This window comes from Salvelinus sp. IW2-2015, linkage group LG20 (assembly GCF_002910315.2).
Source record: "Salvelinus sp. IW2-2015 linkage group LG20, ASM291031v2, whole genome shotgun sequence".
NCBI classification, from domain to species: domain Eukaryota; kingdom Metazoa; phylum Chordata; class Actinopteri; order Salmoniformes; family Salmonidae; genus Salvelinus; species Salvelinus sp. IW2-2015.
Window position 1 is genome coordinate 75,717,596 of NC_036860.1, and position 13,325 is coordinate 75,730,920.

General features: G+C 44.7%; 1 protein-coding gene across 1 annotated transcript in view; it reads left to right on the plus strand.

The window, feature by feature from the left end:
* The window catches only part of LOC139022691 (myosin-10-like), a gene marked incomplete at its 3' end in the record, with an annotated part of 47,784 nt that extends 34,461 nt beyond the window's left edge, over window positions 1–13,323 (plus strand). The window contains exons 4-6 of the mRNA XM_070433707.1: window positions 7,093–7,120; window positions 9,464–9,566; window positions 13,249–13,323. Coding sequence (XP_070289808.1) covers window positions 7,093–7,120; window positions 9,464–9,566; window positions 13,249–13,323 — 206 coding nt within the window. The remainder of the gene's footprint in view (window positions 1–7,092; window positions 7,121–9,463; window positions 9,567–13,248) is intronic.
* Between the last annotated feature and the right edge of the window lie 2 nt (window positions 13,324–13,325).

The window sequence follows — 13,325 nt, forward strand, 5'->3', positions numbered from 1 at the left end:
TGTTGTTTATGTGTGCCACCTTCCATCTCTTTCATTCCCGTAGTTGTTGCATGCTGTGTGGAGCAACAGACAACAAGGCCAAGGACATGTTTGTGTCTGCCCAACCATTATCTGAACTGTTGTATTTCGTTGGTGGGGGTATAGGTTCTCCCCTGGTTATAGTGAACTGTTCACTCTGAATTGATGGCAGGAGACTGCCAGCTTGATTGTACTGAGATCAGCCTTCCTGAGCCTTCAGAAAGGGTTTTTCAGTCGTCCACAGCTTGATGAATGTATGGACTGATTTGACCCTGTCCTCTTGTTAGGCCCAGGATAATGGTGGCTTGTATTGGGAGGAAACAAAAACTGTGCTGGAATTGCTGATTAATCGATCAAATCAAGGACCTGTGGGTCGAAAAAAACGTTTGTTTTATTTCTGAATAATCTGAGTAATACTTTGGCTCTGTGCCATGGCTGCAGAGGGAGAGGGAGAGAAGGACTCTGTCAGAGGAGAGAGAGAATAAGAGATGAGAGCAACAGTCAGGACAGAGGGAGAGAGATGAGCCAATAGAGTGTGAAATTGGTAGAACAATTTTCATTGGCCCCGCCCTGGGTATGTGAAACTGGTACTCTAGGAAACGGCCAGGGACAGAGCGTATATGGGCAGAACAGATGGATACAGTCAGACAGCCCTCTGTGCATGGAAACAAGAGAGACAAAGTCAATGGTTTGATCAATATGTGATGGCTGTTCAGAATGGAGGAGCTACTGGCTCACTTCACCAGGCAATGGGTTTGGATCAGTTAGTTGATTGATATGAATGTATGGAGCCAATAGATTTCTCTTTCATATGATAATATTTGGATAATATCATTATTAGCCCTATAGTGAGTATAATAACACAATGTATACTAAATGAATGATTTTGTGGTAGGTATAAAGTATCTATCCTATGTAATAAAGCTAACTTTCCCAATGCACATAATGACATTTAGCTAGCGGGCTTTCTGAGAACGTGGAGATCATATGAGCCATAGAGAATCAGGCTTTGATATGTATTACAGAATGACTTCAGCTTATTGGGTGTCTGGCTCTGTGCTCTGAGTGTGAAATGCCTTTTGATAAATGGCCCACAGAGACGGGTAATTGAAGTCAATATCCTCTTTATTTATTTATTTGGCTTTAAAAGAGAATTAAAGATGATAAATGACAGTTTGAATGCCTAACTCTTCGTCAGTGGAGAGGGAGTAAGGCAGGTGTCAAGGAGAGAATATTAGAACAAGAGAAAACAGAGGAAGTAGGTAGAGACCAGCGTACCATTTTATATCAGTGACTGTATCGATGAATCAGTGGCTGAGGTCATCATTATCGCTGACTACCAACAATCAGCTGCCATTTTGAAAAACGCGATTGGTCTCTGATGTGAATCATATTCTGATCATGTACTGTATATCTGAGTTGATGTAGCTCGGTGTTGGGTGCTTCGATTCAAAGCGATCACAGCTACAATCAACATGACGTGGATGATAACCATCTGAGTTTCATAGAAAGTTATTCTCATGAAAACCCAGTGAAAAGCTCTGTCACAGAGAGGAAGAGTAATCAAACTTTGACCTGTGGAGCTCTGGAGTCTGGTGTGTAGTCAGGAACCTGGCCAGTTCTACTCAGCAACCATCGATCATCCCTCCTGTTTTGCTATTCTCATCAGACGCATACAAGTAGAAACAGACAGTGTGTCTCTGGGAGGGAAAAAAGAGCACCACAGGTCAGAGAAATAGGAGCGCTGAACGATATGTTCATTTATCAGTGCCAGACTGACTAGTCACCAGCAGCATTTCACACTATAGTGACATAACAAAAGGTCATGCCTATAACACCTGGTAGACATTCAGGTAGCCAGTCAGTCCTCTGATGAAAGGTGACCGACATGAACGATTTATCATTCCAACCATCATTTGAGTTTAAAGATGATCATCCGTAGAGTTATATTTGTTCCTGGGACTCATTGTTCAAATCTGTCATGAGGTCCCAGTCCCAGATCTGTGGGCTTAATAAAACCATGTAAGCTCTTTATCTTCTGATCAATTATGGGCTTGGGCTGGGGAGCAATGTACCCATGACGCAGGGTCCAGCAGTGACAGCTGCCCTCTGTGGCTGTCCAGTCTGTTAGTCAGAGGGACATGGGGCTGTGAAGGTAAACACAGTGACCTTAAAGGGTATCCAATGGTGACCTTCAGTGTGGCTGAGTCACCCCCAGGCCTCCACAGGCCCCCTCACACTGACAACACCTCATACCATGGGCCACCAGGGTGAGTCTGAATGGAGCTGAGGCACAATGAGCTTTTAGGGAGTGAGCACAGAGCTACGACAGAGACACAGAGAGGGAGGGGGTTGCTATAGGACCAGACTTGTAACCAACACATACAAGCTCGTGTCCCTCTGATCCCTTCTGAGAGTGCTCTGACTGTTTCATCTAGAACCATCCACTGTGGCTGTCATGATGGCAGTTTTCACTGTTTGCGACATGCCTTTTCTCTTTTAAAAATTGCAGTGGATTCATGAGCTATTCATGATGCACATGCACACAAAGAATCAGTGTGTCCTCACTTCACCCCTCTCCCACTCTCTCCCTGGCTCAAAGCGTCGTCCCCAGGGTGGGTAGATTTAGGGGCGTCAGGCAGGCTGCTGGTTCAGCAGACAGTGGATACGCTCTGCTGGCGACAGAGACCACTCACAGTGTGGTTGTTTGTAATGCCGGGGCTACACAGTCAAAGTTGGCTTGTCACATTCAAATATCAGTGTAACCTACAGCAGCGGGGCTGTGAAATCAAACCCATTCAGAGATTGGGGAGCACAGCAATACTGGTTAGATATAGATGGAGGTGGTAAGAGGTGTTGGTATTAGTGGAGGGGTCATTCCTCCCAGTGATATTGATGTTTAGGAATTCAAGGTACAGTTGAAGTCGGAAGTTTACATACACCTTAGCCAAATAAATTTAAACTCAGTTTTTCACAATTCCTGACATTTAATCCTAGTAAAAATGCCCTGTCTTAGGTCAGTTAGAATCACCACTTTATTTTAAGAATGTGAAATGTCAGAATAATAGTAAAGAGAATGATTTATTTCAGCTTTTATTTCTTTCATCACATTCCCAGTGGGTCAGAAGTTTACATACACACTCAATTAGTATTTGGTAGCATTGCCTTTAAATTGTTAAACTTAGGTCAAACGTTTCGGGTAGCCTTCCACAATAGGTTGGGTGAATTTTGGCCCATTCCTCCTGACAGAGCTGGTGTAACTGAGTCAGGTTTGTAGGCCTCCTTGCTCACACACGCTTTTTCAGTTCTGCACACACATTTTCTATAGGATTGAGGTCAGGGCTTTGTGATGGCCACTCCAATACCTTGACTTTGTTGTCCTTAAGCATTTTGCCACAACTTTGGAAGTTTGCTTGGGGTCATTGTCCATATGGAAGACCCATTTGCGACCAAGCTTTAACTCCCTGATGTCACGGCTGTTGAAAGGAGAGGACCAAGGTGCAGCGTGCTGAGCGTACATTTTCTGTTTATTTTAGAAATGACGCCGACAAAACAATAAACAATACAAAACAAACCGTGAAGCTCAAAGGCTATGTGCCCTAAACAAAGTCAACTTCCCACCAAGAACGGTGGGGGAAAAAGCTACCTAAGTATGGTTCCCAATCAGAGACAACGATAGACAGCTGTCCCTGATTGAGAACCATACCCGGCCAAAACATAGAAATAGAAAATCATAGAAACACAAAACATAGAATGCCCACCCCAACTCACGCCCTGACCAAACCAAAATAGAGACATAAAAAGGATCTCTAAGGTCAGGGCGTGACATCTGACTGATGTCTTGAAATATTTCTTCAATATATCCACATAATTTTCCATCCTCATGATGCCATCTATTTTGTGAAGTGCACCAGTCCCTCCTGCAGCAAAGCACCCCCACAACATGATACTGCCACCCCTGTGCTTCACGGTTGGGATGCGTGTTCTTCGGCTTGCAAGCCTCCCCCTTTTCCTCCAAACATACAATGGTCATTATGGCCAAACAGTTCTATTTGTTTCATCAGACCAGAGGACATTTCTCCAAAAGGTATGATCTTGTGTCTCCATGTGCAGTTGCAAACCGTAGTCTGTCTTTTTATGCAGTTCTGGAGCAGTGGCTCTCTCCTTGCTGAGCGACCTTTCAGGTTATGTCGATATAGGACTGTTTTACTGTGGATTAGATACGTTTGTACCTGTTTCCTCCAGCATCTTCACAAGGTCCTTTGCTGTTGTACTGGGATTGATTTGCACTTTTCGCACCAAGTTACGTTCATCTCTAGGAGACAGAATGCGTCTCCTTCCTGTGCGTCGGTATGACGTGCTGCGTCCCATGGTGTTTATACTTGCGTACTATTGTTTGTACAGATGAACGTGGTACCTTCAGGCATTTGGAAATTGCTTCCAAGGATGAACTAGACTTGTGGAGGTCTACAATTATTTTTCTGAAGTCTTGGCTGATTTCTTTTGATTTTCCCATGATGTCAAGCAAGAGGCACTGAGTTTGAAGGTAGGCCTTGAAATACATCCACAGGTAACACCCAATAGACTCAAATGATGTCAATTAGCCTTTCAGAAGCTTCTAAAGCCATGACATCATTTTCTGGAATTTTCCAAGCTGTTTAAAGGCACAGTCAACTTAGTGTATGTACTTCTGACCCACTGGACTTGTGATACAGTGAATTATAAGTGAAATAATCTGTCTGTAAACAATTGTTGGAGAAATGACTTGTGTCATGCACAAAGTAGATGTCCTAACCGACTTGCCAAAACTATAGTTTGTTAAAAATACATTTGTGGAGTGGTGGAAAAACGAGTTTTAATGACTCCAACCTAAGTGTATGTAAACTTCTGACTTCAACTCTACGTTTGGAGGATTTCCACAGGAAATTAACAACCTCTGTATCATAACTCAAGGCCAGACCCAGATGTAGACACAGGAGGCAGATGGTTGGAGTTTTAAATGTAATATCAAAAGGAGTAGGCAAGAGAATGGTCGTGGACAGGCAAAAGGTCAAAACCAGATCAGAGTCCAGGAGGTACAGAGATGCAGGCAGGCTCGAGGTCAAGGCAGGCAGAATGGTCAGGTAGGCGGGTACAGAGTCCAGAAACAGGCAAAGAACAAACCGGGAGGCCTAGAAAGGAGAAATAGCAAAAGCAGGAGAACGGGAAAAACCGCTGGTTGACTTGGACATACAAGATGAACTGGCACAGAGAGACAGGAAACACAGGGATAAATACACTGGTACAGAGAGACAGGAAACACAGGGATAAATACACTGGGGAAAACAAGCGACACCTGGAGGGAGTGGAGACAATAACGAGGACAGGTGAAACAGATCAGGGTGTGCCACTGTATCTTCCACAGGAATGTGGAGGACTCCGTCCTTACAGCGTCAGAATGTTGTCTGCATTTTAGGAGAAAAGGTTATCCAACACAGAGGTGCCTCAGTGGCTATAATGTTTGTCCACATTACAAGATGTTTCCATCTGGACTCAAATAGCTTCCTACCCAGAGACCCTCATTGTGTTGACTCTGTGTGTTACATCCCTCCGGATGATATACCTTCTGGTGTCACTGTGTCAGTAGCTTATGTCACCTATCCCCAAATAACTTTGTGATTTAATTTCCCATACATTCAAGGGTTGAGAGAGTGCCTGTCACATCATTCCGACAGGTGCTGTTCCATTACATTTTTGGGGCTGATAGCCACTCAGATAAACTGGCATGCCTCCACAACACCCACTAAAGAGATTCATCAGAGTCAATCTATGGAGTTGAGTTACTGTGTGTCCAGTCCACAGAGCATGTTCTTGTTAGAGGAGATGGTGAATAGATGCTGAGTCATAAGTGGGCTGAGGGGGTGAATAATGAGAGGCAGAAGGAGAATCATGAGGATAGCAGCTGCAGCAGGTATTTCTCTGGCAGAGCACTGATCTATCTAGCATCTGTCTCTATCTATGCTTCTAACCAGGGGTGTCCGACCCTGTTCCTGGAGAGCTACCCTCCTGTAGGTATTTACTCCAACCTCAGGTGTAACCTCGCTGATTCAGCTTATCAACCAGGTAATTATTAGAATCAGGTGCGCTTGATTAGGGTTGGAGCAAAAACCTAGACGCTGGCTCTCCAGGAACAGGGTTGGAACAGGGCCTTTGGTCTAATGCTTTAATATTTCATAATTTATGCCCGCTGAATTCATATTCATTAATAAATAGGCCTGTTTAATTTTGTCTGGCTTGCCGTTCCAAATTAAATGGAATATTGATTTAATTTAGTAGCCCCCAATTGTAGCTAGCTAGGGATCTTATCATACCACTGTTGGCAGAATAAAAGGTTATGGAAACATTATTATGCACTAGTTTCAGAGCACCTGTATACACTCAGTGATATCCAGCTACATCTGAGACGTAAGCCCAGTACTCTTTAACCTCATCCGTTGCTTGTGTTTACTGGGTTAAACACTTGCCTTGCAGCGTGGAGGAAGGCGCTTGCCAAATTGGCGGCTTTCATCTGGGAATTTCCTGTAACTGGGTGTTCAACTTTAGTAGTTCTGTCGTATTGAATATCTTGTTTTTCAATATATGGATGAAATTAGGGCATGATTTGATAATATCAARCACCTACTCAACCACAGAGCCAGGGTGTYAGAGCAGTCCTCTGTGGATCCTAGKWTTTGTAGTCTGCATGGCTGYCCTCAGAGTTTAGGACTAGGCATGTCCAATCTGCTATGGATCGAAATCTCTTTTGAAATGAAAGACGTGTTAAGATTTGACCCTGACACAGCATGACTGTCTCTCATACAGCTAGAGTCTTTATGAATGGGCTGTAAGGCTGATCTGATCACAGTCCTCATTGTCTGCTGGGGCAGAGCAGGACCTCACTGTCACTTCAGGCCAGGGGACTCCTGTTGACACAAACACTTTATGGGGGGTGTTCCTTTCTTGTCTGGATGTCATGAAATTGTGTGTGTGTGTGTGCACATGATCTGTAGTGGAATAGGCTGATTCTGACTCTGTCTTTTTGTTTTTTCCCCACAGATCGTGAAGACCAATCAATCCTTTGCACGTGAGTATCCTACTACTCTGTTGGGATCATTTTTCTTGACATCCTTTTCACTCACATTTCAGTGAAACGTTTTACATGATTGAAAACACCTTGCTTTTCAAATCAAATCAAATTGTATTTGTCACATGCGCCGAATACAACAGGTGTAGACCTTACTTTACCGTACCAAGCCCTTAACCAACAATGCAGTTCAAGAAATAGAGTAAAGACAATATTTCCTCAATAAAGTAAAGTATACAATAAAAAGTAACACATAAGATTACATAACAATAACGAGGCTATAATACAGGGGGTACCGGTACTGAGCCAATGTGCAGGGGCACAGGTTAGTCGAGGTAATCAAATAGGGGTAATGACATTGACTAAATTTAACATATCAAAAAATGTGTTATGTGTATGTTTCAGTGTTCCACGTCAGAGGTGTATTATCAGCCCAATCCTTTATCTAAACTGCATTATGCTAATGCACCTGATGACGCCTGATGATGTTCTCAGAGGCCTCTGCTCTGCTCCGTCAGTATGCTAGCTGTCCTACTCCTGAAACATTACCTCATTAAACTGCCCAGTAAGGTAAACAGATCGCCTCAGCCTGCCAAGTCCTGCTCTGACACCATCTCTCAAAGAGGACTCAGAGGGTAGAGGTTGTTTTTTTAAGGTGGACCAATTCCAGAAGAGACTCAGCAGCATTATGAGCTGGAAAAGTAACCTGTCTGGCGCTGAGACTGATGTGGCTGCACCTTAAGTAGGATCGCAGTGACGTACCCCCTCTTGTCCTTGAGTTCACTTTTGGAGATTTCCTCCATGCAGAGTTGCACCCCAGTCACTCCTTTCAGATTTACAGTCGAGCTCTTAGACTCAGGGAAGAAGGCAGAACAAGCCTACAGGATGTGGGAGTGAAGTGAGCAGCATTAGCATCTGTTAGTTGGTCAGAATGGGAGTTATACTGACGTGATTAGCAAGGTCCTGCCATCCTGCTGGTTTTCAATTATGGACTATATCTAAAACAGCTTTATGATGTAGTTATGGAACTAAGTTGGCCTTTGAGAAACTTTGTGCAGAGTAGAGGGAGTTATGAGTGTGGTTTGGTACACAGTCTTCAAACAATTACACCCCCTGTTGGCTAGGATGCTACCTGCCGAGTGCTTGAGTGCTATATGCCAATGATCTCATTTAGACCCTCCCATTATCACAGAAATAAGCACACCAATCTTACACCATCTTATAAAGCTGTCATGTCTGATCAGAAACCTACTCTGTTGTACTATCTGAGAGAGAATCCAGTCTCCTTGTCATTGAAAACCAGTGAGAACTGGTTTACATGCCAGTCCACATGATGAGTAAGTAATTTGGTTTACAGAACAGGAAGTGATCCACTGGGCCACAGACCTGTGGAATCTCTCACCTTAAGAGTGTGACACACTGATGCAAGAGTCACAGGCCTCACACACTGATGTCCTGGCTACCTTGTGCTTGAACAAGAAGAGTGACTAATACAGAAAGTCAGTCTGCTTGGAATGAAGAAAAGTATGTCCCATGCCCAAATCTGATGTTGTCATTTCAACCTAAAACATCTCACTGTTCTCACAATTGTAATGTGACATCAAATTAATCTGAAATGGCATTTGATTAACATATATTACACTATACCCCCACACCACCCATATACAAAGTGTAGAGGAGGAGACTCGCATTGAGTTGCACTCTGGCCATTTATYCATTAAGCCAGCATTCTGTGTRGAGAGCTAATAGCTGGCTATGGTAAAGCCACGGGTRTRTGGCTGTGTGCTGGGYCTGGRGGGGAGTGAGAGTTGGGTCCTGGCGGAGCTGTGGACGTCCCTGTCATTAGAGCCGGGCCAAAAGCAGAGCCTAGAAACCCTGGAGACCTGCCCACCCAACCACAGGACCCTGGAGTTAAAATCAGACAGAGCAGAGCAGGCAAAACAAACAACAGTATCAGACTCTCTCTAGTCTATAGTATGTCCCAGGGCTGAGCAGAGCCATCCCATCTGACATGATGAGCCTATGGGCTGGGCTGGGTCGTTTATGTGTTTTGACTGTATTTGGTTGAGATTTTATGTGGAAGCCTTCCAGGAAGCTTGGCTCTGTCTGGCAACCAAAGGCACATTTATAACAGTAGACAAAGGGTTATGCAAGTATTTGCTGGAAGTGTTCAACAGTGCTGAAATGTTATTTATTTTATGAGGCCTGCTTGGTAGTAGATTAGACCAGTTTCTTTGCTCTCCCTCATCCCTCCACTCCCCCCTCCTCTCTCTCCCCCCATCCTCTCTTCCTCCTCTGTTTAATCTGATATGTATTGGTCCTGTCTGTCTCCTCCTCACACAGAGGCGAGTCGGGTGCCGGCAAGACAGAAAACACCAAAAAGGTCATCCAGTACCTGGCCCACGTCGCCTCGTCACACAAAGGACGCAAAGACCACAACATTCCTGTGAGTGTTTCCATTCCCTMCTTCCCTGTTCCCTTACTGAACTCCTCCTGTTAAACCCTCCAATGTGTCCATGCTGGACCCAAAGGCAGAGACTTTACCACAGTGTGTACTCAACTKACTTCTAAACAATGTGTTCTAGTTTAATGRCCCCTGRTGCTAATGGCTAACGCAGCTCCTCTAATAGAGTCTAATCAGTTTGTTGTAGTGTACCACCTTAACCTCAGCTCTAGCTCTGTGGTGCTCAGTGCCATTCTGTCAGAGCCAAATGTTAGCAGGATAATGTTAGCCACCAGTAGGTTCACTGCTTATGGCTTGTGTTTGACATAAGCACCTCCAGGTCTAACCCTTTCCTTTGTTTATTACCTGAAACAAACAGCCCGAATCCCCTAAAGCATTGAACAAGCTCCAGGCAAGTGTTTCCCCACTTTCTAAAACAGTTGTGCTCAGTTTGGATGTTTTTGCATGCCCTTCCGAATTCAAACTACTGTCTTTTCCCATGAACTTCTCTCTGCTGGCTACAGTATATGTGGTATTTGTTTGTGCTGGCAAAACGTTTAAGTCTGCTATCAAACCGACAGACTTGTATTACATCATGTTTTATCAGTTGTTTTAGGTTTATTTTAAGGAAATGCCCAACAGTGTCAACATACAGTAAGCCTTAAAAAGTGAAACAAATATTTTGTCATTTGAAACACAGTGGCTGTTCATTTTCAGTGACCTTACAATAATTAACCCCATGTGCATGTGCTGTTTGTGGTTTGGTTCCAGTCACATTTATCTTTGTCATTCCCACTTTGAATGTCCATGGCAATGAGAGGATTTGGTGTGAACTGTGAAATCACATCAGACTGTGGCTCTCCAAACCCTCTGCCACAACAACCCTCTAATATCTCAACCATTCTCCTTTATTCATGCTAGCTTTTCATTTGATTAGCATTTGATTAGCCTTTGGCATAACTTCCTTTCATGCACGGTTAATGCCCACGGCCACACTAATACTGTTTGTGTCCATAATAACACCTGACTACTCATTCACACACACTGGATTCCTGTCCTACAGTACAGTCTGTGAGTAGCTGTTGCTTTTGATTGTTCCTAATCAATAAGCACATGTTGGGTCAGTGATGTGGGAATGCTTTGACCTTCCTATCTCCATCGCGATCCTCACCTGGACATCTTGGGGAATGAAATGAAGCTACTATTGTCTCTCTGCTGCATAACATGGGCATGCTTCAGTAACAATGGAGGCTCACCTGGGACTAATACACCGCGCAGAATGTTTCAGCTTGATTCATGATCCACTGTTCCCCCACAGAGACATCTAACATTACAGCATTCTTTCCAACTGAATACTCCACTGTGGATACTTCTGAGTGTAAATTAGATATTTACTGGCCCTCATTGTTCCCCTACTCAGTTTGCCCAGGAGCATTTATTTTCCCCCAAAACCTTTTTTTCTCCCCTCAGTAAAGCTATGCTTTGCTGAAGCAGATGCTGCTACGATTAAACACCCCCCCAAAAAAGTTACTCACCCAGGTTGTGTATATGTACTACACAGTGTTGATGTGTGGCGTTATCCTGGCTGTAACTCTGTACCTGGGTCCCTGTGGCAGAATACACCAGTCCACTACAGCCCACTGCCCTCCCACACCACGCTGCCTCTGTGTCCAGTTAGGATCCCTATGAGCACGGGCCAGAGGAATGTGGAGCGAGGGGATGATGGGAGGGAGGAGAGGGGAGGCTGGGGGCCAAGTAGCAGCTCTGATAGAAGAGTGGGCCCCAGACACCCAGTAGCCAGGAACTTGGGGATTTTTCAGTGGGGCAGAGCAGTGGAAGTATTGCATTGATCTGATACAATGTGTGTGCATTAGGGAGGTAGGGAGGTATTGTGCAGTGTAGTAGGTAAAGGATAAGAGGGGRAGTGAAAATGTACACATGGCCCCTCCCTAGCGTCCAGCCATCAGGAGAGAGAGGTTTGACTGGAGCAGCTCTCTGACTCTGATCCAGACAGTGGGAGGAGGAACTCAATACCCCCATGTGATCTGTACAGTTCAGATCTGATTTCCACCCTGAGTTGAGCTCCTGAAAGAAAAATAGTCCTCACGTCGTGTTCTGCCCCGCCAGGCACCCCGACTCCAGTCTCATTCCACTGGAAATGATTTATATGTGGAGTCATTGGGGCTAATTAAACACAAGCTACCCCGGTGATGCTCCCTTCTCTTACATTGACATGTTTAACTATTCAGAAAACATTTTGGCAAGAATGTGTCTTGTCTGGAACCAGGGGTTTAGTGTATGTATGCTCTGTAGTGCATTTCTCAAACTCTAGAAACCTGAGTTATAGGATGTGCTTCAGGGTTGGCTGGGACACATCTACACGGTAGAGGCTGCAGTGTGTTTAAGTGGGCCAGACCCCAGTCCTTCTGGCAGCAGCCCTACTTCTCTCTGCACCACTCTCTCACTCACCCGTATGTAGGCTGAGCCTGTCCCACAGATCTGTGGTGGGGCTGGGCAGCGCTACCCCCCAACCCTTAAAATCACAGAAAACTCTGGCCCACCAGGTCAACAAAAACCAGGCCCCAGTGTCCCATCCCCGAAGAGAAACCAGGGCGGTACAGGCTGGCTGGTTGCAGTGCTATTTCTGTTGTGCCCACAGAGCCAGCGCCCTGGTTAGAGCGGGTAAAGTGGGCGAGGTGCGTGGTGGTGGAATGCCCCCACCGCTCGAGGATTTGGGAAGTAGCCACCGCCCCGTCACAGCAGTGCCTCCTGGAAGTGGAGGGTGCATGTGAGCATCGTCACAACCACAGGAATCCTCTCACCACCCCAAATGTCTCACTTTAGTTACTGCAGGCAGTACTGCTTTTGACCCTCTGTCCTCTCTGTTTGTGGTGAAGAAGTAGACTAGTGGCCTCGAAAACCCTGTGAGACAGTTGGCTATGCCCTGTGGTTGGCTATGTCCTGTGGTTGGCTATACCCTGTGGTTGGCTATGCCCTCCAACCTGTGATGGACATGACCAGCAAATAAACAGCATATAAACCTCTGTCTACATGATTCATATAGTAGGCTTGTATTCGCTCTGCTCAATAGCTTGAATTGATCAGTTGGTGTATATTTGGACATAATATTATTAAACTGTATATTATTATAAACGGAATAATATTTAGTCCCAGATGTTAATATGAGCATAACACGACCGCCACATCTGATTTAAGAGCATTATGATCAGGCCCTTTGAGGAGGATTCTAGTGCTGCACCATTTTGTGTTCAGTCAAACAAAAAGTATTTTTTCTCTCCAAAGACTGGTATTGATATTTAGGAATGCTTTATTAAAGAAAGTCTCAGTCAAGACTGCACAGAATTTTCGGCTTTGCAGATGAGCAGAACCATATGGTTTACATTTAGTGTTTCTCAACATTGTATGAAATAATTGGGTACAATGTCATCTTACTGACATCATACTTTTAATGGGTTATTCATTCAGTAGAAATATAGCAGATGTCTACTGCATAACAGAGGTTCCTTTCTCACACTCTTTTAACTTCCCATGTCCACCCTGTGGTGAAAGCAAAGGCACTTGTCCATAYCGATTTAATACATCTTTCATTAGCGGTTCATGGCTGGTTTAGGTGGTGGCGGTATTAAMTGGCTCTGTATCACTCAGTTTCTCCCTCACTTTACAGGGCGAGCTGGAACGGCAGCTTCTGCAAGCCAACCCCATCCTTGAATCCTTTGGCAATGCCAAGACGGTGAAAAACGA